Raw genomic sequence first — 26,370 nt, forward strand, 5'->3', positions numbered from 1 at the left:
TTGTCTGGTGGTCTATGCAACCATCAGCGGTGCAGCCGACTGTGGCTGAGCATGACAATCGGGTGATCAGAGGGAGCGTTCGGCGGTCCAAATCACAAAGTGGAAGTCCACAGACTACAGGTTTAGATTTGAGAGTACTTGGCTGCATAAAAAACTAAATAAATAAATATAAAAAAAAAAAAAAAAAAGGAAGAAAAAATTTATTAAATTAAAATAATAATAATCAAAATAATATATATATTTTTTAAATCAAATAGCTGTGTGGAATGGTGGTTGTTATTGACAGGGATTTGTTTCCGTCTTGGTTATCACATTTCTGTGGAGTGAATGGCCATCACTGGTGACAGAAAAAAAAAAAAAAAGGAGAAAAAAAATTAATGAAATTAAAAAAATAATAATCCAAATAATATATATATATATATTTTTAATTAAATAGCTGTGTGCAACCCGAATGTGGAATGGTGGTTGTTATTGAAAGTGATTTGTTTCCATCTTGGTCATCACATTTCTGTGGAGTGAATGGCCATCACTGGTGACAAAAAAAAAAAAAAGAAAAAAAAAGAAGAAAAAAATTAATGAAATGAAAAAAAAAAAAAAAATCGAAATAATATATATATATATTTTTTAAATTAAATAACTATGTGCAACCCGAATGTGGGGTGGTGGTTGTTATTGAAAGTGATTTGTTTCCACCTTGGTTATCACATTTCTGTGGGGTGAATGGCCATCACTGGTGACAGACTGGCAGTGACAGTAAACAGAAGGAAGGTTAAATTTTGGTTTAAGCAGCGCCATCTGCTTGAAACGCCAGAATAGCAGGAAAACCGTCAAGAGAACATCCAAAAAAAAAAAGATCACATAATCCAGCGCGTCCGTATAAAGAGAAACGCTCCAAGGCCCGAGGTCAGATTATTTGTACTCACTGACCTGCGGCCCAGTGAGTCGAATCCGGCCGGCCAATAATTGAAACAAAAAAGGGTGTTTGTAATGTGTTTATGCCGGCTATTGGAGCCTGGTACTCAAACAGAGCGGTGTGGACATAAAGGAGGGAAGCCAGGGCACGCCAGACGGCGGGGGTGCTTCATCATTGTAAACTTCATGTCTTTTCACAGAATCAAAGAAATTAAACTAAAAACAGTCTGACGGATAAATCAGAATAACTCAGATAAATGTCAATGTAGTGTTATTGAGGTTTAAGAAAAAAAAACAAACTACTGTGAAACTACTAATTAATTTTTCACTTGGGAAGAAATTGTAAAATGTCTAGACGTCTTCTGATCACTTGAATCGCTTGAGGAAAAAAAAAAAAAATTGCTCAAAAATAATTTAAAATACGAGCGGAAACCGAATCGTGTTTGAAAAACGGTTCACCGCTTTTTTGTTTCATTAAATTCATTTGTTTTCCGAAGACACCTCTGCTGAAAAACAACGCCAGCGGTGTTTTCATGGATACTCGTATCCGCTCTGTCAGGCTGACCTCCATGAACATTACCTGGAATAAGTGACATTTATCAAATATTTGAATTTTGATCACACAGATCACCATGATTATGACGGCGATTAAAAGAAAACGAGCGAGTAACGAGACGCCGCGTTTAATATGCTGATAATTATTTAATGGTTATGATCATTCTCCGAGCTAACGAAAGCAAACGCGGTTTTTGAGATTTTATTTCATTGTTTCCCTTCAGTAAAGTCACAGTTCACTATCAATCACAAAATCGATGCGGGGTTTTTGCAAACCTTGAAATCGTTGCTGAGAATTATTTTTCCTCTTGCTTTTTGTGCCTCGAATTCTTTATCACTTACATTTTGTTTTGCCTTTTTCTTTTCTTTTTGAGCGCCGCCCTCGCAGTTCACAGTTTGTATTGTCTTTTTTTTTTTACTTTTAAATGTCTAAAACGGCTTCCGGCGCACGACTTATCGTACGTCTGTGAAGGTTCTCGGTCATCCATGTTACAGTGGATCGCCGGCAAATCTTATCGCGGCAACCGGACTGTTTCTTGAAGACGTTCCTCCTTTCAACCCGGAGGTTTCTTCACTTCTAACAGACGGCGGGGAGTTTCCGGCGAGTAACTGCGGTGTTTGGAGTCGGGCGTCGGTCCAAGTTGAGAGGATTTATTATGTTAATGAGTGAGTTGTTGTGCAGCGACTGGGTTGAATGGAGTTGTTATGTTAATGTACGTGTCGCTCGGGGAACAAAGCTAAGGATTTGGGGGCGACTCACCCGAGTTGGAATTGATAAACCGATTCCAACTCAGGACCAACGCAGTCTTCGAAAAGTCCAGTTGCCACGTTGAGAAAAATTATTTATCCTTTATTAATCCCCTTGGGGAGATCCGCTCACCGGTCCGAGACGGGAATCGAACCAGGAATGCCCGGTTTGCTGCGTTCCTCCGGTACGTGACAACGATTCATGGGAAATTCTGATCCGGTCTCAAAATTGCGGATAAATCGTGAAATCGTCATTGGACATCAGGGCGGGGAAGGGAGTCGGCATGCTGGGGAATTCATCTGGAGAGCGGCGGCATCCTCACGTTCACAATTTCATCCGGCAGCTGCGAACACGGCGGTGGATTCAATTAATTAAACTCAATAATTAAACGGTCGCAATCTGTCTCGGAATTGTTTCGGATAAGGGTATGTGGCGGAGACAGACGAGGGGGCCGAATGAAATATTTTTGAAAGTAATAAAGGAATATGAGAGATTGAGGTGATCCGGCCTGAACCTTTCATCTGTCGTCCTCCTCCTCGGAGAACCGGGAGTTCAGGACTCGCTTGAAACAACTCCCGCGATTCACATCGACTAAATTCTCTTCCCCGTCTTCCCCTTCGCGCCGGTAAACTCTTAAAACGCGCATCGGCCAGGTGAAACGAACAGGGAAAAACATATCACGAGGCGCACAGGTGAGTGACAGGAGGAGATTTTTACGCGACAGTCAAATTGGTAGGCGCCGGCCGCCGACAGCCGACGCGATCTGGCTCTGGGGACGAGGGGATTGGGCGGCTTGTAAACGTTTCTAACAAAGAGGAAGCTGCTGCCTGGCTGGATGGAATCCAGAGCTTCCATTGGTAGGTAGGCCTGAGGGGTGCTCATGTAATTTAAGCAGTGTGATATTGATAGTAAAGTATTAAATGGTGACAGAATTACCAACCGTGGCCCCATTAGCTGCGCGGTTGGTCCTTCTCTGTTCCGATGTTATACTCGGCGCAACGCGCCTCAGTCTATGTATTATCACGGGGGCTGTAGGATCTGAAAGTCAGGGATTTCAAATCTGGACAGCATTGATGGGGGAGGAAACGGGGGGCAATTTTGTGATTTGCTAATGCAGAACTAATGGAAGCTATTTCAGTGATGGAGTAGTGTGACTTGGCCCCCTGTGGTATCTTGGTCCAGATGGGACCGGTTACAGTTCGACGCTGACGCTACGCAGAAAGAAAACAAAGGATGCTTCCACACAAATAGTCGAACCAACGCGGCCGTGTATCTGGATAACAGGTACCCGGTTTATAAGATGACAAAAACAGGAAACGGGAAAAAAAAAAGTCAACTCATTAAACAAAACTTTGGAGCAAAGGAAGACTCAGAACATGTTCCGAGGATAAATATTTAATAGTAATGAAAAGACGGAGTGTTAATACTTTAATAACAAGCGAGTCTCTTTCCGATGAGGTTGCACACCCGCGTGTTTTTTACCCGCTAACGTCACAAAAGCAGCCCCGGGTCTTCTGCCGCCCCGGATAACCCCGCCGAACAACTTCGGAAGCGGCTCGGATGGAATCCGCACCACCCCGGGTCCCACGCCGCCTCCAGAGGGGACGGGCAGGACACGTCCCCGAGTCCTGAGAGACACAACCCAGACCCGTCGTGCCGGGGGAACCGCGACGGGTCTGGTAATGACTCCCGTTTCAAAGGAGATCGTGGCTCTCCTGCCACAGCGATGAGGGGCTTTTGATCTCCCATTCCTCTCTCCTTTTTCCCCTCCTCTCGCTCTGCACTCAAACTCTAATTAAAAGGAAAGGCAGGGATCATGAGCGCAAAGTTGCACCCCTTGATAACGGAAAGAGATGAACAGCCATGCCCAAAATCCCCCCCCGGATAATGTGGAGCCTCACCTTTTCAACTGAAAAATAGAAATCAATATGTTCTTTGCCTTAGGGGTGGATGGACACAAATGAACAACCCCGTTTATTGATCACGGAGCGTGGACTTTTATTAATTAATACAAATGAGCTCAACTGCGGGCACACATACCGCTGAATTCCACGTAATCAGTGTGAACAAGCGAAAATGGAAACGGCATTCAATAAGCGGCGGATAAAAGGTTAGTGTGTGCAAATCCTGCCGACAGCGGGACGAGAATATAATACGATGTTCGGGTCAAAGTTCGACGCTTGCAAAATGCAGAATAGACATTTTTAAAGCTCAAAGAAAAATGAGGGCGATCGATTACATCTCTGAGAACTGATATTTATACTGATAATAAACTGAAGGATTTTGTGGAGATTAATTTAGCTTTTCTTGTAGTATGTATGGCCGGTTGTACGTCAGCCTGGCTGGAATTGTGGATTCCGCAATGCGCCTGCTAAACAAATGGATAAACAAGTTGAAATAATTGATTTCGTGTCACATTTAATTTTCAGCGAATGCAAAATAATGAGGAAATTATTGATCATTGGGTCAGCATGGTGGGATATGGGTTAGCGCATCTGCATCACAGCAAGAAGTGTGAATACCAAAACGTGTGAATGAGAAAGTGAATGGTTCTAAGTCACGAAATGACTTAAGAAAGAGGGTGATACATTTGCGATTTACACAAAATACATTTGTGAATGGTTTTCTGTCTCCACAGGTGCACCTTTGAAAAAAAAAAAAAAAAAAAAAAAAAAATTCCACTATTTTTTTTAATTTTTTTGTGCCATCTGTTTTTTTTTTTTTTTTTTCGGCTATTGGCCGTGAGTGTCGAAAAGAAAACCACACGTCGCCTCAATTACCATCAGTAGGTGAGAAAATCAGGACGTGGATTAGAACAAAGCAAAAAGTTTATTTTCTTCAGAAAAAAGGTGGACTTTTATTCTAATTAGCTCAGATCACAAAAAAAAACAAAAAAACTTCAAATGCTCAGGACCCACATGTATTCGCATGACCCAGTCCTCTCGCTGTGGCCTGTTTCTCACTCATTATTTTTCTTTCTGCAGATGTTTTTGGCAGTTTTGTTTCAGCATCCTCATTAGACTCCGAAGCCTTCATTATCAACGTGCAGGTGCACAATGCAACCTAAAGCATCAATAATTAAAGGATTAAACTTTTAAGCTGGTTTAGTGCGAAGGTACGTGTTGTGCCACTCAATGACGCTAATACCGAATTAAAAGAAAGCTTTCGGAAAGAGGCAGATGAAAAAAGAAACAGGCGACGGAGAGACGGGCAACGCAATTAGCATTTCATGCCAGGATTTCCCTGCATATTCATTTGCATACGCAGAAGTGGACAAACGTATTTAGATCCTTTACATACGTTTGCAGAAAGAAAAAAAAAGAAAAATATTTTTGAAGCAAATGTTTTCCATTCAAAGTCCTTAAAGCGAAAAGTACACTAGGAAATCGCACGTAAAGTGTCATCGTGCATTGCAAGACTTTGGCCGTTTTGGTGCTTTCTTAATATCTAGGCTGCAAGTAATCTTTTGATTTAGTAACATTTGATCTGTTTTTTTTTGTTGACACATAGATGAAGACTGGAAATTAGTCCAATATGATTCCCTCATATGGCTCAAATATATCAAAATTGTTGTCGTAAAAGATAAATTTGATGAAGTTCTGAAGACTGCTATGATTTCTTGACAGGTAATTGATTAACTATTATGGATTAATTTCAATCATCATGGCTTGAAGTCTTGAAGTCACCTTTCATGGGTTAGTGGGAAAAATGAGTATAACCACACTCATGCAAAAGTATATCTATTCAACATGAAAAGTACCATAGCATATGAAGCATAGTAATATTTTATTATTCGATTGGCCCTGAAAATCAACACATTTCAAGGGACATGTTTTCCGCTGGCTAGCTGTACATTTTTTTTTTTTTTAAGAACCTGCATCAGTCATGATAAAAAAAAGTAGAAAAGAGGTATTATGCAAAAAAGAAAAAAAAAAGTAAGTTACCGAAAAGTGCCTTAAATTCATACAGCGCTTGCCTGAATGTAGTCACTTGCCGTGTTTGCACGGTGACAGGTAAGGCAGATGAACAAGGACGCGGATTTCCTTACCTGCGGCCGAGGATGTCCTGTCACCAGACAGCTGAGTTCCAGGGTCTCGCCCTCTCTGATGGTGTAAACCCGCTCCGTGTGCCTCTCCTCCTCCACGTTACAGGCGTGCCCTGAGTGAATAATGCGGACAGTCGGGGACGCTGCGGAGAGTAGAAAAATATATAAATAAGTTCAAGAGTAAAAGCTTGTTCATTCTGGTCATTCTGGTCATTTCTGGAGAATAGAGTGGTTTGTCACAACAGATGGCGTGTTCATTAAGAGGCTGTCTCGCTTAAAAATAAGCCTCTTTCAAAGCTATGTGGCAACATTTGTATGGCACGATGAAGAGAACATTAAATTGAGGTAGATGCAGAGGGGAGGAAAAAAAAAGAGCAATGACACATATTTCACTTTTTAATGTTACCGGTAAATATCAAGGGAAAGTGCCTCACTGCCTTGCACGTTGTGTAACATATCACAATAGCACGTTTGGCAAATTGCACTACTAATCGTGCATTTGTGCTTTTGTACATCGCCGCTTTGAAGCACACCGCAGCAAACTAATGCGACTAATAGACCTGTGCACATGCTGAGGTTTCACAGGTCGGCGCAGCACGTCAGTGTCCGGGGGGGTTGAACTAATTTCCTCCCATTTTCTCCAGAAATCACACACAAGCCTGCGACAAGCGGGAAGCGATCATATGATTCACGGAGCAAGAGGTGGGGGTCGTAAACCAGAGATCCCAGCCCTGATAACTGATACGTCGGGATCAAATCAGATTTATACACTTGATCATTTGCAAAATAACAGCCTACGGGGAGAAACTCCGCCTCTGGACCCTTTTCCGACAGCTAACTTAGACTCAATCACTGAATATTATGTTTCAAGAGTATGTTATAATTTAGAGAATTTAGATTTTTGTCAATATGCATCATAAAGCGACACGTTTCAGGAAGCAGGCGATACTCTATGAATTGAGCGAACAAAAGTGAGCTAGTAACACAAAAATACACAAATTGCAAACAAGATATTGAATAAATAGTTTGAAATGATTGAATTTTGTATTCTGTTTGACAACAGACTTTTGCTCGTGCCTCCTGTTTTTTGTGTTTGCAAAACTGACTATGGGCGGGGCTTAGTAAGCTGCCAGCTGATTGGCTGCTGAGTTTTTGAGTGACAGCTCAATGGACCAAACGTACAAACAGACTTGGAGTGTTTGCCTCAGTTTTCCCCGTCGACATTCAATAAGGTACTTGGTTAAATATTGGTAAATATTTAACATTAGTCAGATTTTCTTTGAGATATTAGCCCTGCGGACTGTATGATTGTCAACTTTCTGAATCATGTGCAAAGTAAAAAGCAATACAAGGCTTTGCTCTGTGTTGTTAAAATAGCATTTAAGCTAGTATTAGCCTGTGTGCTAACTGGCTGCAGTAAAGGGAGGCTTGCATATGAAAGGGTCGTTTGCATATCAATCTATGGCCATTATTCTAACTCTCGTATTATTTTTATTGTCTTTAAAAGCTGTGTTACGCTACATTACACTAATATCTTGAAGAGAATCTGACAACCACAGTTTTGCCAAAATTCTATGCAACTTTCATATTTTCAATCTAGTATAAACAAGATCCTCGTGCTTTTTATTTCATTCATTCATAATTCATTCATTCACTGATTTGGAGATACTTGTGTTTCTTTTTCTTTTTTTTCTTTCTTTCTTTTTTTTTTTTTTTTACGAAACGCAAAGCTGAGTGTCCAATCCGTCCCTTCTGAGGAAAATGAATCAAACATGCTCACGTCCTGCGTGTGACATCGTGATTTTGTTACATTTCAACGCAGCTATTTTCAAAATATTAATAGTTTGACTATACAGAGGAGTGGGCTTCTACTGTAGATCAGGTCTGTGAATTCCTCTCTTTATCTCATTATGATTACTGGGCCAAATAATTGCTGATCCTAGAAACAAAAATTTTAATTAAAACCCCAAATACACCTTGAATCCATACAGCTAATGTTGCTTATATGGATCCGGATTATAGCTATGGGTTTCAAGAGATCAGCGTAAGGTCTAATCTGTTTTTCCAGAATTTATTTCCAATTTTTGACTGTCTTCGCCATCGGCATACTATAACTTGATCCTGATATTCACACAAAGTTAAGAGGAGGAGAAGTATTACAGTAGTGAGGAAGCAGCAACTAATCAATATCCTGCTGTTTAAATGAAAATGACAGTCAGTCTGTGGGTTAATGACATTAACCTGAAAAAGAAAGCAAAGGAAGACCAACACACAGCTCTTGTCAGGCTGCGTACGGAAAGATATCAGCACAAATTTACAACTGAGAATAATTACACAATCCTTTGCCTTCAAATTTACAATCAGGAAGACAGTGTTTTAAATTAACCTTGGCTAATGAAAAATACGGGTTTTACAACAGGAAATTATTACCTTACAACATGCAAATGCCTACGGTGATACTCAACACTTTTAATAGAAAACAACTTGGATGACCTGTAGAGAGTCTGTTCACGTATATAATTTGTTCACATCTTGTTTTAAACAGCAGTCTTCGCTTACAGAAGTCATTTTAGCAGACCATGACGCTAAGAAGGCTCTGTTGTCATCCTCCTAAGGAGGCACCGGAAGATACGTAGGTGGTAATTTTAATTTGATACGATTTTCAAGGTTTTAGCACAGACCAGGGAATCAGCTGCTGGATTTTGGCACCAACGAGGTGAAAATAGCCGGCAGATAGGAACTGGATGAAAACTGCAATTTTGGAGCCAATTACTTTTTAGAAAACAAATATTTTGAAAAAAAAAACCTATTAATAGACGGACTGTTACAGCTTTTTCAAATTAATACGACTAATACTACTGATCATATGTGTATTTCTGAAGGTATGTTTGTATTTGAGTATGGGCACACACACACACACACAAGTCAGTTAATAAAAAAAAAAAAAAAGACGAAAAATATAACAATTTTTTTGCCATCACCAAATATAAATAACAAAATATCATTGGTTTCCGGTTGAGAACGAGTACACTTTACATCTGTAAATTTAACTATACATATACATGGATACAGTATATGTTGAGAACAAGGGTGGATCTCACAGTTTAAAGTACTACACGCATCAGTTCTGTGCAATCAGTGAAACCGCAGCATCACATAACCAAAACACGGAAATACGAGCATCTGTTTGTGTACGGGATTTGGGGACGAGTTCGTTTAGAGACCGGATCGTATTAGGAGGAGGAGTACAAATTGGTAGGGAAAACAGCGAATACCGCAAGTCGCAGCCTGCAGTGTGCTGTTCTTGTCGGAGGAGCGCCTTCCTGTGTGGGCCCCCTTTGGCGCACCCGGCGCCGGTAGCAGACTGAGTCTATCCTGGCTGAGATGCTAATGAGCACGACGACACTCCTCCCTAATGCTGTGCAGGGAGACTCAGCAAAGAGCAAACCCTTAGCCGGCGCTAACCACCGAGTCCCTTCCTGTTGTTAATAATCATGCTGTTTTGCTTGATTCCAGCTCCCCTCAGCTCGTTAGCGTCACACCCCGTCGTGCTCCTCCTGCCTTCCCAAACGCCACGCAGATTGATGGAGGGTGACATCGACGCAAACCGGGAGATACCGGCGATTCATAATCCGTCGTCGGACGGCTCCCCGCGCCCGGCCCGGCATTCTCCTCCTCCCTCCGGCAGCGGTGGCGAATTCCATCGGGCCGGGGAAGTTGGCGGGGGCGGGCGATAACGGCTTGAGAAATGAACTCGCCACATCGGAGCTTCACGCAAGGCTGCCACTTAAAACAGAGGAGGCTCCGAAACGAGACCCCGGGGCACCGGCTGAACAAAGTGCTCGTGCCATTTTACTCCACCGATCCAGAATCACGGATGAATAGCATCGGTCCACGAGGAAACAAAGGAAAGACCCGTAATTAATGATCTTCAACAGCCACAGCCATTCCTGTAACTACCACACCGACATATAAACACACAGCCATTTTTCATGCCGGCGCAGATCCTGCCAGCCTCCGAGCGCAAATAAATAAGCGATAAATAAATACAGAAACGTTTTAGTTCAGCATACGAGCGCAATGATGCTCTCCCTCGCGTAGATTCGCTCATTAAGCTAACATGTGCTTTCAAATCACCCAGAGTGCGAACAGAAATCACCATCATTACAAAATCATTTTCTCCTAGTTTTGGTTTTTCTTTTAATGGAAACACTATTTGATGTTCACACTGCTGTCAGTAACTACTCATAAGATATGTTGCTTGGAATAGCCGATGACACATTAGCGCTCTGGGATTTGTGGTTGAGGGTTGCACAAGGTGACACGTCAACGCGCTGGCAGGTGAGATAAAACACGGCAAGACAGAGACGAATGTGGGTGACAGACTCAGCGGTGAATTCATTCTGCAGGCCCAGGCGAGGAGACTGGATGTTAAACATCTCAACTCCGTCCAATACATGTAACTGTGTGAGGCATGATATTACATGCTTCCGTTCAATCATGTCGATTGTTTGGCAAAAAAAGTACAAACTACTGTAGGGTAAATAATGATTTTATAATGGATTGCTTTAATTTAATTTAATGTATTACCTTGTAATGGAAAAAAGCACCGATGCACAACGTTGCAACCATAGGCTTAACTCTAGGCTTAACCTAGGTTAATTAATTCTCTTTAATTTTCCAACACTGACACACTGTAAGTGCATACACAGTTATTCCCCTTTTTTAAAAAAAATAAAAAAATAAAAATTGAGCAGCTCTATATTCATTTTCATGTACAGCATTCAAGCACAATATGTCATATATTACAGCTGTATTTAAAACAAAAAACGGATACTGGCTACAATTAAGTCATTAATTCATGTCTGCTTTCAATAAATGTTCCCATCGCGAATTATTAAATATATGTTGAGAGCAATTCATTAAAAATATCAAACCAGACAATATCCTGGTTGCTTGTGTTATGAACAAAGCTGTTCAAGTTTCTTTTCTTGTTCTTGTTTAAAATATCAAATAATCAACAACTGCTGTATGTGTAACGGCTCAAAAAAGTCCATATAATTATTACCTATGTGGTGTAGATATGCACCATTTATGGATTAAATAATATATATATTTATCATTTTCTCCATTACTCCATCACTTGTATGATGACAAGAATTTGTCAAAATTATTCAAAATTTTGGGCAAATTCTGCTGCGGCAAATCATTGGATTATTATTTTTTTCCCCAGCCTACTCCAACAACAATATCAGATCCTCGCAGAGCAACATCACGAGATGTTAGATAAATGCGAGCGTCCATGTATGTTGGAGTGGCAGAGCTGAGGTCATTGTGGGCAATGAGCTAAAAAGATTGATTCTGCCGGTTGCATATTTAGATGTTAATTAGCCGCTTCTTCTAATCGTGTTTCTTTTCCTGCCGGTTCGGAAATTTAATTTTGGCAAGGAGAAAAAAAAAACAAAAAAAACACATCTGCCAGTCACAGCAGTGTGACAGGCCCCGAAGCGCTGGGAGAGAACATTGCTAAATAGTGAGTGTCCACTGTAATAGTTACAGCAAGAATCGCACTGAAGTCACTTATTTTAATTGCCCTGCAAGCGTTTGTGAAGAAGATGTTGCGAATGTCGCGCTGAGGCTGGATTTCAAAATCTGCACGCCGCGGAATATTCTGCAGGTGATTTGCACAGGTTGCGTACAGATGTGGTTTTGAAAAACTGTGAGTTTTTAAAAGGATAAAAATATATAAAGTAACACCTGAGCTGGAGGCTTTTTCCATTTCATTATCCAATTTCCATAACTAAAAAATGTGCCTGACTGTAGAGACGTATAACAGAGGGAAAGGAGAAAAGGAGCATTTGCACATGCAATTACATATAATTGACTGGAACTTGTCTACATTTTTAAACCTGTGCATTTGTGTGTTTGTGTGTGTGTGTGTGTTTGTCTTGAACTCCCCTTAGAGTGACTGGTTTTCCTTGGTCGGGGGATGCAGACACGGCTTTATCCACCACAATCAACGGAGATTAAACTGGATTTGGCTAAAAGCGGCACTGTCACCACAGCTCTGGAGGGTCTGAGTGGCACAGGGGCTTCTTGGCTACGGGAAGGAATCTAAATTTATCAAACAAATAAATTTGGGGGAAAAAAAAAAAAAGAAATCTCCAAACAGCTGGGGCTCTTTCTTTCTGTGGGCTTAATGTCCTCAGACTAACCCCAGAGGACCACTAACCATATCCTGCTTTTTCTCGTAATCTCCTTTTTTGAAATGAGGGAACCAGACAGAGACAGCCAGAGGAGAAAACCAGATTTCTGCTCACAACACTCATTACAGATTCTGTGGCGGTTCCACTAGAAATAAACTAAGAATTGGTTACTGCAAGGAAAATTGCTAATTCCGGCTGAATGATACAACAGTTTGGTGGACAAATGAAACAGCAAACAGAGGAGTAGAAATAATTTAAGCATCATTATGATGGCCAAAAAAGGCAGAGCAGCAAATTGAGATGTTCCAAAAGAACGAAATTGCCAAAAGAAAATGGTAATATTGAAAACAGACCTCAAATATCCACTCAAAACCGAATCCACGTGGGCCAAAATGAAATGCAAGGGTAATTGCTGTTCTCAATTGTGTCCAGTATTTATTTTTCTGTTCAGTGAGCTGTTCACCAAATAGAAAATACAAACTCAAAAACACCTTTGTGACCCCTGGAGTGTTTACCTGTTTGCACAAATATTTTGTTGTTTTAAAATTAAAAAAAAAAAAAAAAAAAAAAAAAAAAATCCCTTCATAGAAATCATATGTTTGTTTGTCTAGCCGTACCCATTTTAAAAATAAATATGACCGCGCTTGATCCTGAGAGAGATGCGAGGCTCTGCAACAGTTTACTGTTCACCAGCTAAATGCTAACATTGTCATTTTTGCCTCATGCAGGTTATGTTTTTTTTTTTAAGTTTATTTTGTTTTGTAACTGGTAACAGCTAACAGGAGTAGCAAGAATCGTGACTGTTAAGGGTTCCTTCCTATTTTTTTACACATTTAGAGTGTGTGGTGTTTGATAATAAGTGCTATTTCAGATAAACATGTGAATGAGAAGGCAAAAACAAAATGCCCTGAATGCTTTTTGCAGATGTTTCAAGTGTTTTCTTACACATTTCTCACCTATTCTGATCCATATTCACCCGCTGTGTCTCCTCTCAATGAACATCAATCTGACTCGTGACTGAAATAGTTGGGTATTTACGTCCGGGGCCTCGATGGCATGCAGAGCGTAAAACCCAACTTCTGCAGGTGAATCCTCCGCCTTATTCCGCTGTCGTGGAGTTTGAGTGATATGACAGAAACCTCGGCCAACGTTGAACCTCAGCGGCGTGACAGCATCAGCTTTCATCCGCGACCCCGGCGCGGTTTTCACAGTTGAAATGTCCTTGACATTTCTGTTGTTAATAGCTGTTGACAACCTCGCGTTACAGTAGAAGCTAGTCTCTTGTAACAGCAAAAAAAAAAAAAAAAAAAAAAAAACTCAATCCAAATACATCATTACCCCAGCGTTTTGTGTCATTTTGATGAGTTGGTGACGTAACGGTCATAATTGCTGCAATTTTAAGGCAGTACGGGAAGGACACTAGTGGTGCTGCTCTTAATAGACCTTTATCTGGTACCTTCAGCAAGGCACTTTGGTATTTATGCGGGCAGTTGAGTGCTGCTTGAAAAGCCAGCGTGATGAGTCGGCACCAATTGCATCAGTCCGAAAGGAGGAGGTGGAATCATTTACTGCAACAATACACAATACGACAATGGCTCATGGATTGCAGGAAAAAAGTTGGTATATAATCTGGTATAACTTAAAATGACACTGATAAAAAAAAAATGTAATTTTGTCCTCGACAGTTCTTTTGTTTTATTGATGATTTTTTTTTTTAAATCAATATAAGTCTAAGGGACAAGGAGTCACCAAAAATCTCCCCCCAAAAATCCAGATTTTTATTTTGTTTCATATCACCGAGCCCTCGTCCGTGATTAAAAAAAAAGGCGGTTTATTCAAAATGAGATACCAACTTTGAACAAAAAAAAAAAAAAGTTATATACATATATAAACATATTATACAACTATCTGCAGTTAGAAAGTGTATTGAGCGTGTCCTCTCAGGTGACGAGGGAAAAACAAAGTTGTCATTGATTACAGGAGTGTAAATTCGATGGGTGGTAACTGCATGCTTCACACACACGCGCACACACGCACAAACGCTCAAAACAACAACAAAAAAAAAGAACCCTCGCACACCGAACGATTTTATTTCCCATGCTCTTCTCTATATCTCACAGCTGAGAAGGTGTTAGACTAGACGGTGCCCTCAGCAGTGTATAATTGAGAATCAACTCATCCACAGGGTCACCCATGTGTGGAGGGCCTTAAAATGGTTTGCCAGCAGCACATGCATATTATTACATCAGGGCTTGTCAGGGTGTATTGATTACACAGGGTAATGCACTTGCATGCACTCCTCGGCCTACACTGTTATTGTAAATGAGACTCTGTATAGATTTGGCTTCGCACTATCAGCACGGATCATCTATCAAACGGTGTGGGCTGAAAAACACAGACGCTCATCAGGTGCCGAGACTGCGGCATGACTGAAAACAAAAGTAGATATTTGTGCAGTTAAGCAGAAAGCAGTCTGGATATATAAAACCATCCGGATGATTCATACGGATGCATTTTTTTCTTTTCTTTTTTTTTTTTTCAATGTAAGGACAACAAAATATGGCAATGTTTTGCCATCAGGATGAGAAAAAAGAAGTTTAATTTCTCTTTTAATTATTGCAAAGAGAGAAATATTGAACTAAATAAGATTTACGGAACCGCATCATCGATGTGACATTTTCTGAGGATTAATGGGGATAAATAGTTCATTTCTTGAACGCCAATCGGGTAATTTTTCTAATTGACAATTTACTTGTGGCCTTGCCTGATTATATTTACAAGACACTCAAACATATCCACGTTCATCCCCGAGTTACACGGCTGAAATCAAAAGGTCAGTACGGTTTTTGGTGCCTGAGAAGATTGATATGCTGAACTTTATTGTGTCTTCTTTCAGATTTGGGGGTATTTTTATCGGTTATTCTAATGTAATGAGGGGAGGAGGGTATTTTTGGTAATTTCTCACATTTCCAGGATGTTTCTTCATGCTTTCATGATGATTATTCACCAGTTTAGTCATTGTTGTGCTGCTGTGACAAATAAATTTCCCCTATGGGGATCAATAAAGTATTATGATCTTATTATCTTTTCTTATCCAGCAACTTGCCAGGTTTTGTCACAAATATTCAGAATCCACGGCTTTACAGGGCTCTACTAATCACATCAAGAGGTATACGATGGGATTTTTGTGGTACAAATGGATAAAATAAAGCTCACCGTGTTAAATCTGGCGCTTGATTTATAACTTATTAACATGGTAGTGGGTTTTTAACCATCCGTTCAGTAGATGTGGGACACCATAATAGTGCACCGTACAGCTGCGGCTCTTAGCGGCTCTATTTATAGCCGGGCGATAAAGGCACGGGCAGAATCGTACAAACACACGGCCGTGTGTTCAGATGCCTTGTTAGTCCCGTATCAGGCCAAAGCGAACCCGCAGAGGCCCCGCTGCGATAGAAGGAGGGAGAAGAGAGATTAGAACGAAGGGTGAAGGTGGGAAGATTCAGAGAACAGATTCATCTTTGCTTCCGCATTATAGCGCGGCTCGGCAGGGGTTATGGAGCTTGACTCTATACGGCTGCATCCATTATGCTCGTGCATGCTTAATGTCATGGGAGCCATCTCCGGGAGGTGACACAAACAAGCCGAGTTTAAGGATTTATTACTTGAAGTCAACGAGGAGGTGCTTAATTGTTACTCCAAACCTGACATGGTTAAGAATGAGGCTCTGCGGCGAGCGTTGGGGTGCTCGTGGCCGTCCGTGGTGCTGAAGAAACACATAATAGCAAGTCAGGAAACTGTGGAACAGTGGGACTCTTGTCTCCGGCCTGCAGATAATGTCAGCATCAAACTGTCCAACTGTGCAGATGGGGGTCTTACCTAAGAACACGACTGTACCCTGCAGACCCCGAGATTTCAACAAGAGCATTCAGCGTCTTAGTATTGTTTGGATTAATCATTCCAGTTTTATGCAAGTCATGAAATTTCAATTCATAAAATAACCAAACGTTCTGTTGCAAAAAGAAAAAAAAAGGACCGAAGCTCCATTTCTTGAAAATTCCTACCAGAGATGCATTTTTTTACCCAAGCATACCAAATAAATGAAATAAAATAGTAGAGAAATGCAGATTTGTGATAGGAGTTTGTCTATTTAATGCTTTGTTGCCGAGAAAAACAATTGAGAATTAGAATCTGATCATGGTTACGATCTGCAAACACGCTCCGTGACGGTGGCGTCAACATCCCTAATTCTTAAAAAAGACGGCTCCTCACATTCTGTAAAGAGTTGTAGAGCTGAATTTAAAACAAATGACTAAATGTCACAACATTACACACACACACACAGAACACACACAAAGAGTTACTTTCAGCTTTCTGACAAAAATTATTTTGCGCAGAAATATAATAATTATAAATATCATATAAATAATGATAAAGTTGTGATTTACTATTCTTTAAATACATATACGAAAATATGTATTTTGAATCAGCACAAGTTATTGAGTTATTTTGACCAAAATGGGCGTTTGTGTTAAAAAAAAAAAAAAAAAAAAAAAAAAAAAAAAAAGCATCGGACAGGATTCATTCAAGAGTCGCTGAAAAAAACATAAAAACTATTTGAACAATAGTTGGAAATTTAATTCCTTCATTATTTGATCATCTTACGCTACCTGCACCATCTTTGTTATGTCAATATGGTATTTGGAAATGAATCACATTCAAGTAAAGGGATGTCCCTGTGATAAGATGATACAATTGCAAATAAGAATGTATATATAGCGTTAAAAATGTAAGCTTATAGTCATATTAGTAGGTTTGAGATTAGTGTTTCAACCATGGGCTCATTAGGAAATTGTTTTTCCTATGTGTGCAATAAATATGGAGTACATTCACATTTTAATGAGGCACAGACATGCAAATATTGCAATAAAGTCATGTGACCCTTTCGCTTGTTTTTCAGCGCCTCACATTTTTACAAAATCTTGACAAAATAAACAGCAGCTGATCGACAATCACATTGCGGGTACTTTTTTTTTTTTTTTTCTCCTTGTTTTCTCTTCCTCTCAATCTCGCCCTGTTAGTTTCTGTGTCCTCTTCATGTATCCCTGGAAAAGTCCTCAACTGAATAGAAGTATAAAAATGTATGATCATAAATTTAAGCTGCAAAAAAAAGATTAGACGCGTAATATTTTATTCTCTCACATCTACTCCTCAGTTCCCCTTCCCTCGCTCCTTTCTACTCAACACATTTTCATCTCTTGTCCCTCTGCCTCCTCAACTGTTTTCAAATCTCATTTCCTCACTTTCTCTTTCATTCGACCATTTCTTCTTCCCTCCTCTCTTCCCAAATCAAGACTTCCATTTCCACTTCTGTCATCTCCTCAAAAAATTTCCCGCCCATGTCCTCCCAGCTACTCATCACACGTTTCTCTCTTATTTTTCTTTTTTTTTTTTTCTTTTCACTTCTTGCTTTCTCCATTTATCACCTCTCTTCCTCTTGTATGGCCTTCTCTGCTGAAACATGGTCATTGATAGCTTGGCTGTCTGGCCTGCTGAACCTTAGCTTACCCGGGGGGAATTTGTGCTTTGCTTGTCACCGGAATGGCCAAATTGTTTGTAGGAGTCACCGAAAAAAAAACCTCACCCGACCGCTGAACCAAGAACCCGTTGATTTGTCTCTCCGGAGACGGAAAAACAAAAGGGAAGACACACAAAAGCTTTTAAATTAGTATGGGGTGCGAGGGTGTGAGCCTCTTGATGTATTCCTGAAACGTTATCGGCTTCAAGAAAGGAAGATCCAGATAGCCTCGTCTGCTTTGAATAAATTAATCAGAAATTTAGCATCGCTCAACATATGCGGTCCACAGAATAGGGGCAAAGCGACCCCCCCCTTCTTTTAACATGTTAAAAAAGAAAACAACACATCGATTGGAAAGGTATTAAAAAGAAAATAGATGTGAAATGTGTCACTTAATTGACGTACAGGGCATGTTGAGCCGCATTTTGTACGAACAGTGCATTTTGTAATAAACATACAAAATGTAATAACTTTTTCATTTTATTTTGTAATAAAGCCGCATTTTGTAATAAAGCCGCATTTTGTAATAAACTGCTCCAATGCATTTTGTTATAAATTTTGCCGCATTATGTAATAAGTTATTACATTTTGAGAAGATTATTACAAAATGCACTTGCAACTTTTTTATTTTCTAGGAAATGTAATAACATGGTGCATTATGTAATAGCAATTCTAAAGCATAAGTTTGTTAATTGTATTTTATTTTACTTAAACGTATTTGTAAAAGGTAGGCCTATTATTAGTATCACTGTATTAGCCTAGTAGCAGTACTTAGCAATTACTATCAGTACACTATTCAAAGGTTGCATTAACAGAGAATATTCTATAAATTCCATGTTATTACATTTCCTAGAGAATAAAAAAGTTGCAAGTGCATTTTGTAATAATCTTCTCAAAATGTAATAACTTATTACATAATGCGGCAAAATTTATTACAAAATGCGTTGGGGCAGTTTATTACAAAATGCGGCAGTTTATTACAAAATACGGCTTTATTACAAAATGAAATGAAAAAGTTATTACATTTTGGACGTTTATTACAAAATGCACCGTTATTACGAAATGCGGCTTAACAGGGCAGCCAATCTGACATCTGACCGTTTCTGACATGTGGGACACCACGCGTGCACAACGGCGCTAAGTGGTGCAAAACTCTAGCAAGCTAGCCACTTACCTAGCTACCCCCCAATTTATTTCTTTTAAAGTTAAAAAAGGGTATTAAACGGAGTCGGGGAGCTGGACCATGTAAGATGCCAAAAACTTTTTTCTTTATGGTGTCATTTTGGAAAAACGTTCGCCTCCTCTGGCAGTCCGCCGCCGCTCCAGCGAAGGAGGGAAATGAAGAGCGGCGTTTTCGGACAGTTCATAAAAAAACTACGATGATCAACCGTGGCTGATTCCATTCGGTGCGACTCAAACAAAAAATGAGGTGTATTGTGCAATATGGGTTCATGCAGTTATACCAAATAATATTATACATATAAAGGATGCTCACTATATTTGTAAATAAATTCATGTTTTACATTTTTATAGCAGGTTGATCATTTCCATTAGGACATTTTATAAGTAGCATGCATGCTGAAAAAGTGTGTGCACCCCTGAATTAGACTATATGTGATAACTTTCTCGGCTAAATGCACAAGAGTAGCTTTAACATAAAGGATACAACCAATGCTAAGCTGTGCGGTGCAAAACAAACGAATAAATAAGCAGGGAGCTATTCTTTGTGGAGTCTGCATCATCTCCCGTGTCTGCGTGGCTTTTCTCCAGGATCTCCAGTTTCCTCCCACGGGCCAAAATCATGCAGCGGGTTAATAGGACACCTTAAAATCGCCCGGACGTGAATGAATGATGGATTGAATGGTTGTTTGGCTGCGACCCCGACTTTTACCCGATGACGGCCTCAAGCCCCGCCATCCAAGGCTGGAATCGATAACATTTCTCAGCTTTATATTCCCCAGATTCTTTCTAAGTGAGTCCCAAGGCCATTGTCCTCAATTAAAGTCACTATCCCTCCTTATCAGTTGTTATTATTGTTATCAATTCCGCATGCGGTTTAGCCGGCTCCCATCTGTTAGCGACAACCGTTACCGATGACACAAATTGTATGTCTTTTTATAGGTCCGTGTTTTTTTTTTCCTTTTTTTTCCCCTTGAACTCAATCTTTATTTAGTTTTTCTTCTACATCTATGACAAGTACATATCAAGATCCCCCCCCCCCCCCCCCCCCCAAAAAAAAAATTAATAAAAATCCACTCTACATAGGTAATCTAAAAGGATACGATGCTTATGAGCGGTGCCGGTCCAAAACTCTTTGAGACTAATCTGTCATTTAGTAATGATAGGCTTCTGAAGTCATCATAAATATGTCATTTGCTTGATCTGCTAAATGTCCCGTACATTTTGGATCCATATACTATATGTAGAGGGATCTGATTATAAACACTTGATAGTTATAGCTTTTAATGCTGCTATGAACAATATGTTTAGGAGGTATTTTTCATACGCATAGGGTTTTTTTTTCCTAATAATGCAGTTATAGGGCTCATTCACTACCTCACCCATCTATGTCATGCCCTAACTCTGCTGTCTTTATTTATTATATTCTTGTTATACAGTCCTTTAGTTCTTAATTTTTTTTTTTTTTTTGGATGTGTATTTCTCACCCTTACTGTTCCTTCATATTGCCCATTATTATCAGTGATGTTGTTGTTGTTGCTGCTGCTCTCTATTTATTCGTCTTGCTATCTTCTGTCTCTCTATTTATATCTATACTTATTTTCCTCTTTTATTTGACAATACTTTGACATTATAACTGTTATACTGCTGTGACAAAGGAATTTTCCCCTATGGGGAGCAGTAAAGTTTATCTTATCTTATCTTATTGAATGTTCCATTTGAAGACCACTTTGAGGGCGTCAAAAATCTCCTTCCAAAACAAACTTAGTTTGGGGCAAAGCCAAAATATATTTGTGTGGTCGGCAATATCTTTACCACAAATCCTCCAGCAAGAACTACGACGCGTCGGACCCGTCTAAGCTATTATTTCTGGCGATCTTAAAAATCTAATAATTACTTTCCACTTGAATTCTCCCCAGCAGTTTGAATTTGTGGTCTAATGTGTTTCAATACATCCCTCTTCCCAGATGTTCATTTGTATGTCAATGTTCATTTCCACCTCCCATTTTTGTCTTATCTGTTGGGAGTTATGTATATTTGTAGATAAAAATATATCATATAGCTTACCCATTATTTTCTTTTCCCTATTGCTTATTAGTACTATTAGTAACCTTTCTATGGAAGAGGGTCCTCTAAGTTTTAAGATCTTAACCGTAGATATCTAAAAACAACTGTCAAATTCTTTGGTCAACTGTTCAAATGTTTTAAAATCGTCATCCTTGATTGCGTCAGTTGATACAAATAGATGAAACTATATTCTGACCAATTTCTAAAACCATTTCCTATTTATGAGCTATTAATAACAATATCCATTGCACTATTCATCTGAAAATCTATTTCTTTGGAGAGATTTCTGATACCGTGAGCAGTTTCTTACCTCCGAGGGGCATTTAATAATACGGAAACCATTTCGAGATACGGACGCAGCGGTGGTGAAAATAAAAACACGCTTCCGATTAACGATAAATGGGTCATCGTTCAAGCCGGGATCCCCTCTCAGCGGCCTCGCTTCTCCAGCAAGAACTCTATTTTGAGTGAATGTTAAAAAAAAAAAAAAAAAAAAAAAAAAGAAAAAAAGTAAGTTAGTGCATCCAGTATAACTAGTTTCCATCCAACCTGTCCCTGCATTTCTGAGATTCTTATCTAAAAATTGGGAGTAAATTCCAGGTGCAGGACGGCACGTTTTTCAACCAGCTGAGCTCTGTAGGCAGAATCACTTCAGATTCTCCCCACGGAGCGCCGAAACCGATTGCGAACCGGTCTTAAAACATAAACGCGGCTGATCACACGCACACACAAACACAAAACAAAACAGTAATAATAAATCTATACAATCATCCGATCATAAGTCTGTCCATTTCACGCGTCGGCCCGTGTTATTGGACCATTAACAAGAACCGCCCCCCTACAGTTCACTGACCATGCCCATCCTTTGTGTGAGCGATTAAATATTTATGAGGAATAAACGTATAGGGCCTTAACGGCAACATGCTGGTTAAATTAAAATCCAATTATTGAGAGTGAAGCTGCAGCCGCGAGCTCCTGTTATTATAAAGAAAAGGTCACCGGGCCGAGGTGCGCGACCGTTATTTACCCGCCGACGCGACGGCGACAGAATATCGGAGAATAACAGACGGAGTATCGCAGAGTCACAGTGGAGTAGGTCTTTGTGGGACTCTCCCATCCCTTTTCGCCGTTCTCCCCGTTCTCAGTGCCTCACTGGCACAGTTGGCCTGTTGCGGCGGTTTGATTTCCCTAAACAACACTAATCGGACATCTGTAGGGAAGGATAAAGCCCAGATTGGCTGTAACCGAGCAGCCGTTCTCTGTCGATAGGCCTAACTCGGTCCAACACTCACACCATTGGCTGAGGCGAGGCGGCGGCTTTCTTTATGGTTGGCGAGCGAAGAGCCTGTAACAGCTCACTGAGGATGGAGTATTCTGGCAAGCCTCTGAAGATTGGGTGCCGCGGCCAAGAAACTGTCTGCTGATTGGCTGCGGTGACAGCCGAGTGGAATGATTGTCCTATCAATGCTCACAGTGCAGGCTGGATGACAGTGCTGCCTGCTGGCTGGCTTTGCAATTCGCAGCTATCTATAACACCTCCAGGGGGCATATGTCCATGTCTTTGACTGCGTGTTTGTGTGTGCGTGTGTGCGTGTGTGTGTACTGTACGCCGCCATAACTTTTCCGTTGGGGAGGTGTGCGGCTAAACCCTGCCAGCAGGCTGAAAACACCTCATTATTCTAAGCCGGCCAGGAAAATGAGTTCTCGAGATCTCTCGCGGAGCCCTTGGAAACGTGGGACCGGCGTCTAAAGACCAAAACCAAAACCAAGGGACCAAAATCCAGCTCTAATTGGATCATATTCCGGTCTTGTGCGTGTTAGATAGGGTCGGAGAGTTTTGAGATCGAAAGAATTTCAGGTTTTGCATTGTTTGTTTTTTTTTTCGCCCCCTACAGTGTCGTCTCACCAAAGGGTGCTCGCGCCATGTGATTTAAAATACAGCCCGGGGAAATGATTCAAATGAAAAAGAAATCGCATCGACTAAAGCCTCATTAAGGGATGCAACGCGCTCGGGTGAAAGAGTTAGCTACGTTTGCTCGCGATCGATGAACGTAGATTTTAAAGAGGAGGAAAATATGGACGCTGTACGAAACATGATGAAAATATAAATTGCAAATGCACGCTAAAATATTTCTTCAGCATGACGAATGCTGCATATTTATCTGAAGAAATAGGATTTATTCGTTTAAAAGAATGAAGCAACAGCATGGGATATGACTGCCCATAAACAGACATTGTAAAGCTCATATATATATATATGTATATGAATCATGATGCAACTCAGGCATCAGCTTGTTATTTTAGTTTTAAATATTTAATGATTGGATTTGAAAAGTTTCATATCTATTCTGCTTATCACATAACGTGGGGAGCTGAAGCTCTTCTGCAATTTATGTTGAATTTACTTAGATTTATGTTGATATGATGAGAAAAAAATATGAACATAACATATTACATGACTTTGGGTGACATTTTTTTTTTAAAAGTCAAAGGAACTCAGTGATTGTTTATCAAAAGGATATCCATAAAACTGTGACAAATTTTCCTTTTTTTCTTTTTTTTTCTGCACAGCGTCTCACAAAAAAAGGTCATGTTTTAAAGCAAAGGGAACCTCCAGTAGCTGGTTGTTTCACTGCAGGACGTAAAACGATAAGTACCTAATTTCGAATGTGGGTTAGTACCACCCATAAGCCTGGATGACAAGGTTGCACGAGAGCTCAGGTCTTCTTAAAGGTTATATTATGTCATAGTCGCAATTCTATAATACCGCTTTCCGAGGCGGCATATTCTAAAGGGCATTACATAAAACACATGTATTAATAGGCAAGATATTCAAGATTCCCCAATGTTTTTACTTGAAATTCAGAGAATTTGTGCACTTTAACACATAGCTTTAGGATATTTAAGCAAAAAAAAAAAAAAAAGCAAGTTTTTTAGTATATTAAGTAGATGGTTATGATATATTTTATATTAGCAGTGCTTTACTTTGAAAGTGTTTGGGAGCTTATCATAATCATATTATCGCCACTAAAAAGTTTAAAGAAAGCGTTTATATCTGGTAGCCCGGAGGTTTAAACATGGGCTCGCAAGCAGCCTTTTAAAATCATCAGTTCTAGATGGGAAGGGAAAACGTGAGCAGGCGAAACCAATGAGTCATACTGCACCATCACCTCCTCTGCAGGCTACAGGGGGGCCTTTGAGCAAGGCAGAAAACTAAAATACAACCCCAGGTTTGTCAACTTCTGTGTCCATACAATTCTAATTGATATTTTAGCGTCATTTTAAATACCTTTCATGTCCGCCGAGCTACGATTTACTCTCGGAAATACGGTCACGCTCGGTTTTGATACACGGATCTACCTTTTTCGACTGATATTTCAACTCATATGAATTTATCCGGTTAATGAATAGTTAATGTTCTGAATAAATACCATTCTCCGGCGAAGGCGGCTAGAGAAAAAGGATAAATGATGGGAAACGGTCAGCATAAGCTGTGCAGCTTGGAGTCCGGCGTCATGCCGAAGACCATTTCGGCAAGTCCATATGGAAACATAGGACGGTCCAAAATGCGTAAAGGCTAAAAATCAGTCAACCGCATTAATATTACGATAACTTATCAAATAATCTCACGACAATGGCGTCCGCATTGGGGAATTTAGCTGTAAAAGTTGTAAAAAAGTGGAACAAGACCGAGAAACGACAAGTCCATATGGAAGCATGTGACGCTCCATATGCGTAGAGGCTAAAAATCAGTCAACCACATTAATATTACAGGAAGGTATCAAATCATCTCACGATAATGGCGTCCGCATTGGGGAATTTAGCTATATGTTGTAAAAAAGGGGAACAAGACCGAGAAACATCAAGTCCATATGGAAGGATATGACGGTCCAAAATGCGTAGAGGCTAAAAATCAGTCAACCGCATTAATATTACGATAACATTTCAAATTATCTCACCACAATGGCGTCTGCATTGGGGAATTTAACTGTAAAAGTTGTAAAAAAGTGGAACGAAACCGAGAAATGACAAGTCCATATGGAAGCATATGACTGTCCACAATCCGTAAAGGCTATAAATCAGTCAACCGCATTAATATTACGGTAACGTATCAAATAATCACACGACAGTGGCGTCCGCATTGGGGAATTTGGCTGTAAAAGTTGTAAAAAAGTGGAGCGAGACTTGAAAAACAACAAGTCCATTTGGAAGCATGTGACGGCCCACAATGCGTAAAGGCTAAAAATCAGTCAACCGCATTAATATTACGGTAACGTATCAAATCATCTCAGGATAATGGCATCGGCATTGAGGAATTTAGCTGTAAAAGTTGTAAAAAAGTGGAACGAAACCGAGAAACGACAAGTCCATATGGAAGCATATGACGGCCCACAATGCGTAAAGGCTAAAAATCAGTCGCGCGAAGGAGCCGGGCACATTTTTGCCCTCCCTCATCCCCTGGCAGACCTCGATTGTGTCATTTTCAAATACACCTCGGGAAAGCACTTCCCACCTCATCCATCACACACAATTATTCCCTGAATGGACCGAGCAACTGGATGGGGGCTTAATCAATTGCATTACCTCAATAATAGCCTTGATCTAATTTAGTATGTTTGTATGACTCTCACAAGCCTGGTAATTCACACCAATTAAGGCAGCACTCATATTCAACATATTTGTTCTTGTTTGTGTGAAAGTCAATTAGCCTGAACAAGATGTTTACCCTCTCAGATTGAATCCTGCACGGAGAATACAGACGCCATCATTTGACAGGGACTCATGCTATCATACATTTAAACAAATGTATTTTTTGCTATTGAAGATCCAAATAAAGCTCATTGAAACTGAAGTACGAGGATATCAGCATAAAACTTATCCGGAGACTTTACCTTAAAATATTGCTGAGAATTAAAAACGAACAAACTAAAAAATAATAAATAATAGGTACACATTTTAAATCTCCAAATATCCAATTCATTCCACATAAATCTCACAGATCACTGATCCCACAGCTCAAATAAATTTGTCGAAAAAAAATAAAACTTTTTTTTTTTTTTTTAAGAAATTGTTACTATTT

At 40.0% G+C, this 26,370-nt stretch overlaps 1 protein-coding gene across 1 annotated transcript in view; it reads right to left on the reverse strand.

Annotated features, from left to right (window-relative positions):
* LOC147222600 (MAM domain-containing glycosylphosphatidylinositol anchor protein 2) overlaps positions 1–26,370 on the reverse strand; it is a 254,616-nt gene that overhangs the window by 153,633 nt on the left and 74,613 nt on the right. Inside the window, exon 2 of the mRNA XM_086167514.1 lies at positions 6,264–6,403. Coding sequence (XP_086023640.1) covers positions 6,264–6,403 — 140 coding nt within the window. The remainder of the gene's footprint in view (positions 1–6,263; positions 6,404–26,370) is intronic.

This window comes from Fistularia commersonii, chromosome 20, assembly GCF_037954325.1.
Source record: "Fistularia commersonii isolate RoL2024-O1a breed Wild chromosome 20, RoL_Fcom_v1.0, whole genome shotgun sequence".
Lineage (NCBI taxonomy): Eukaryota > Metazoa > Chordata > Actinopteri > Syngnathiformes > Fistulariidae > Fistularia > Fistularia commersonii.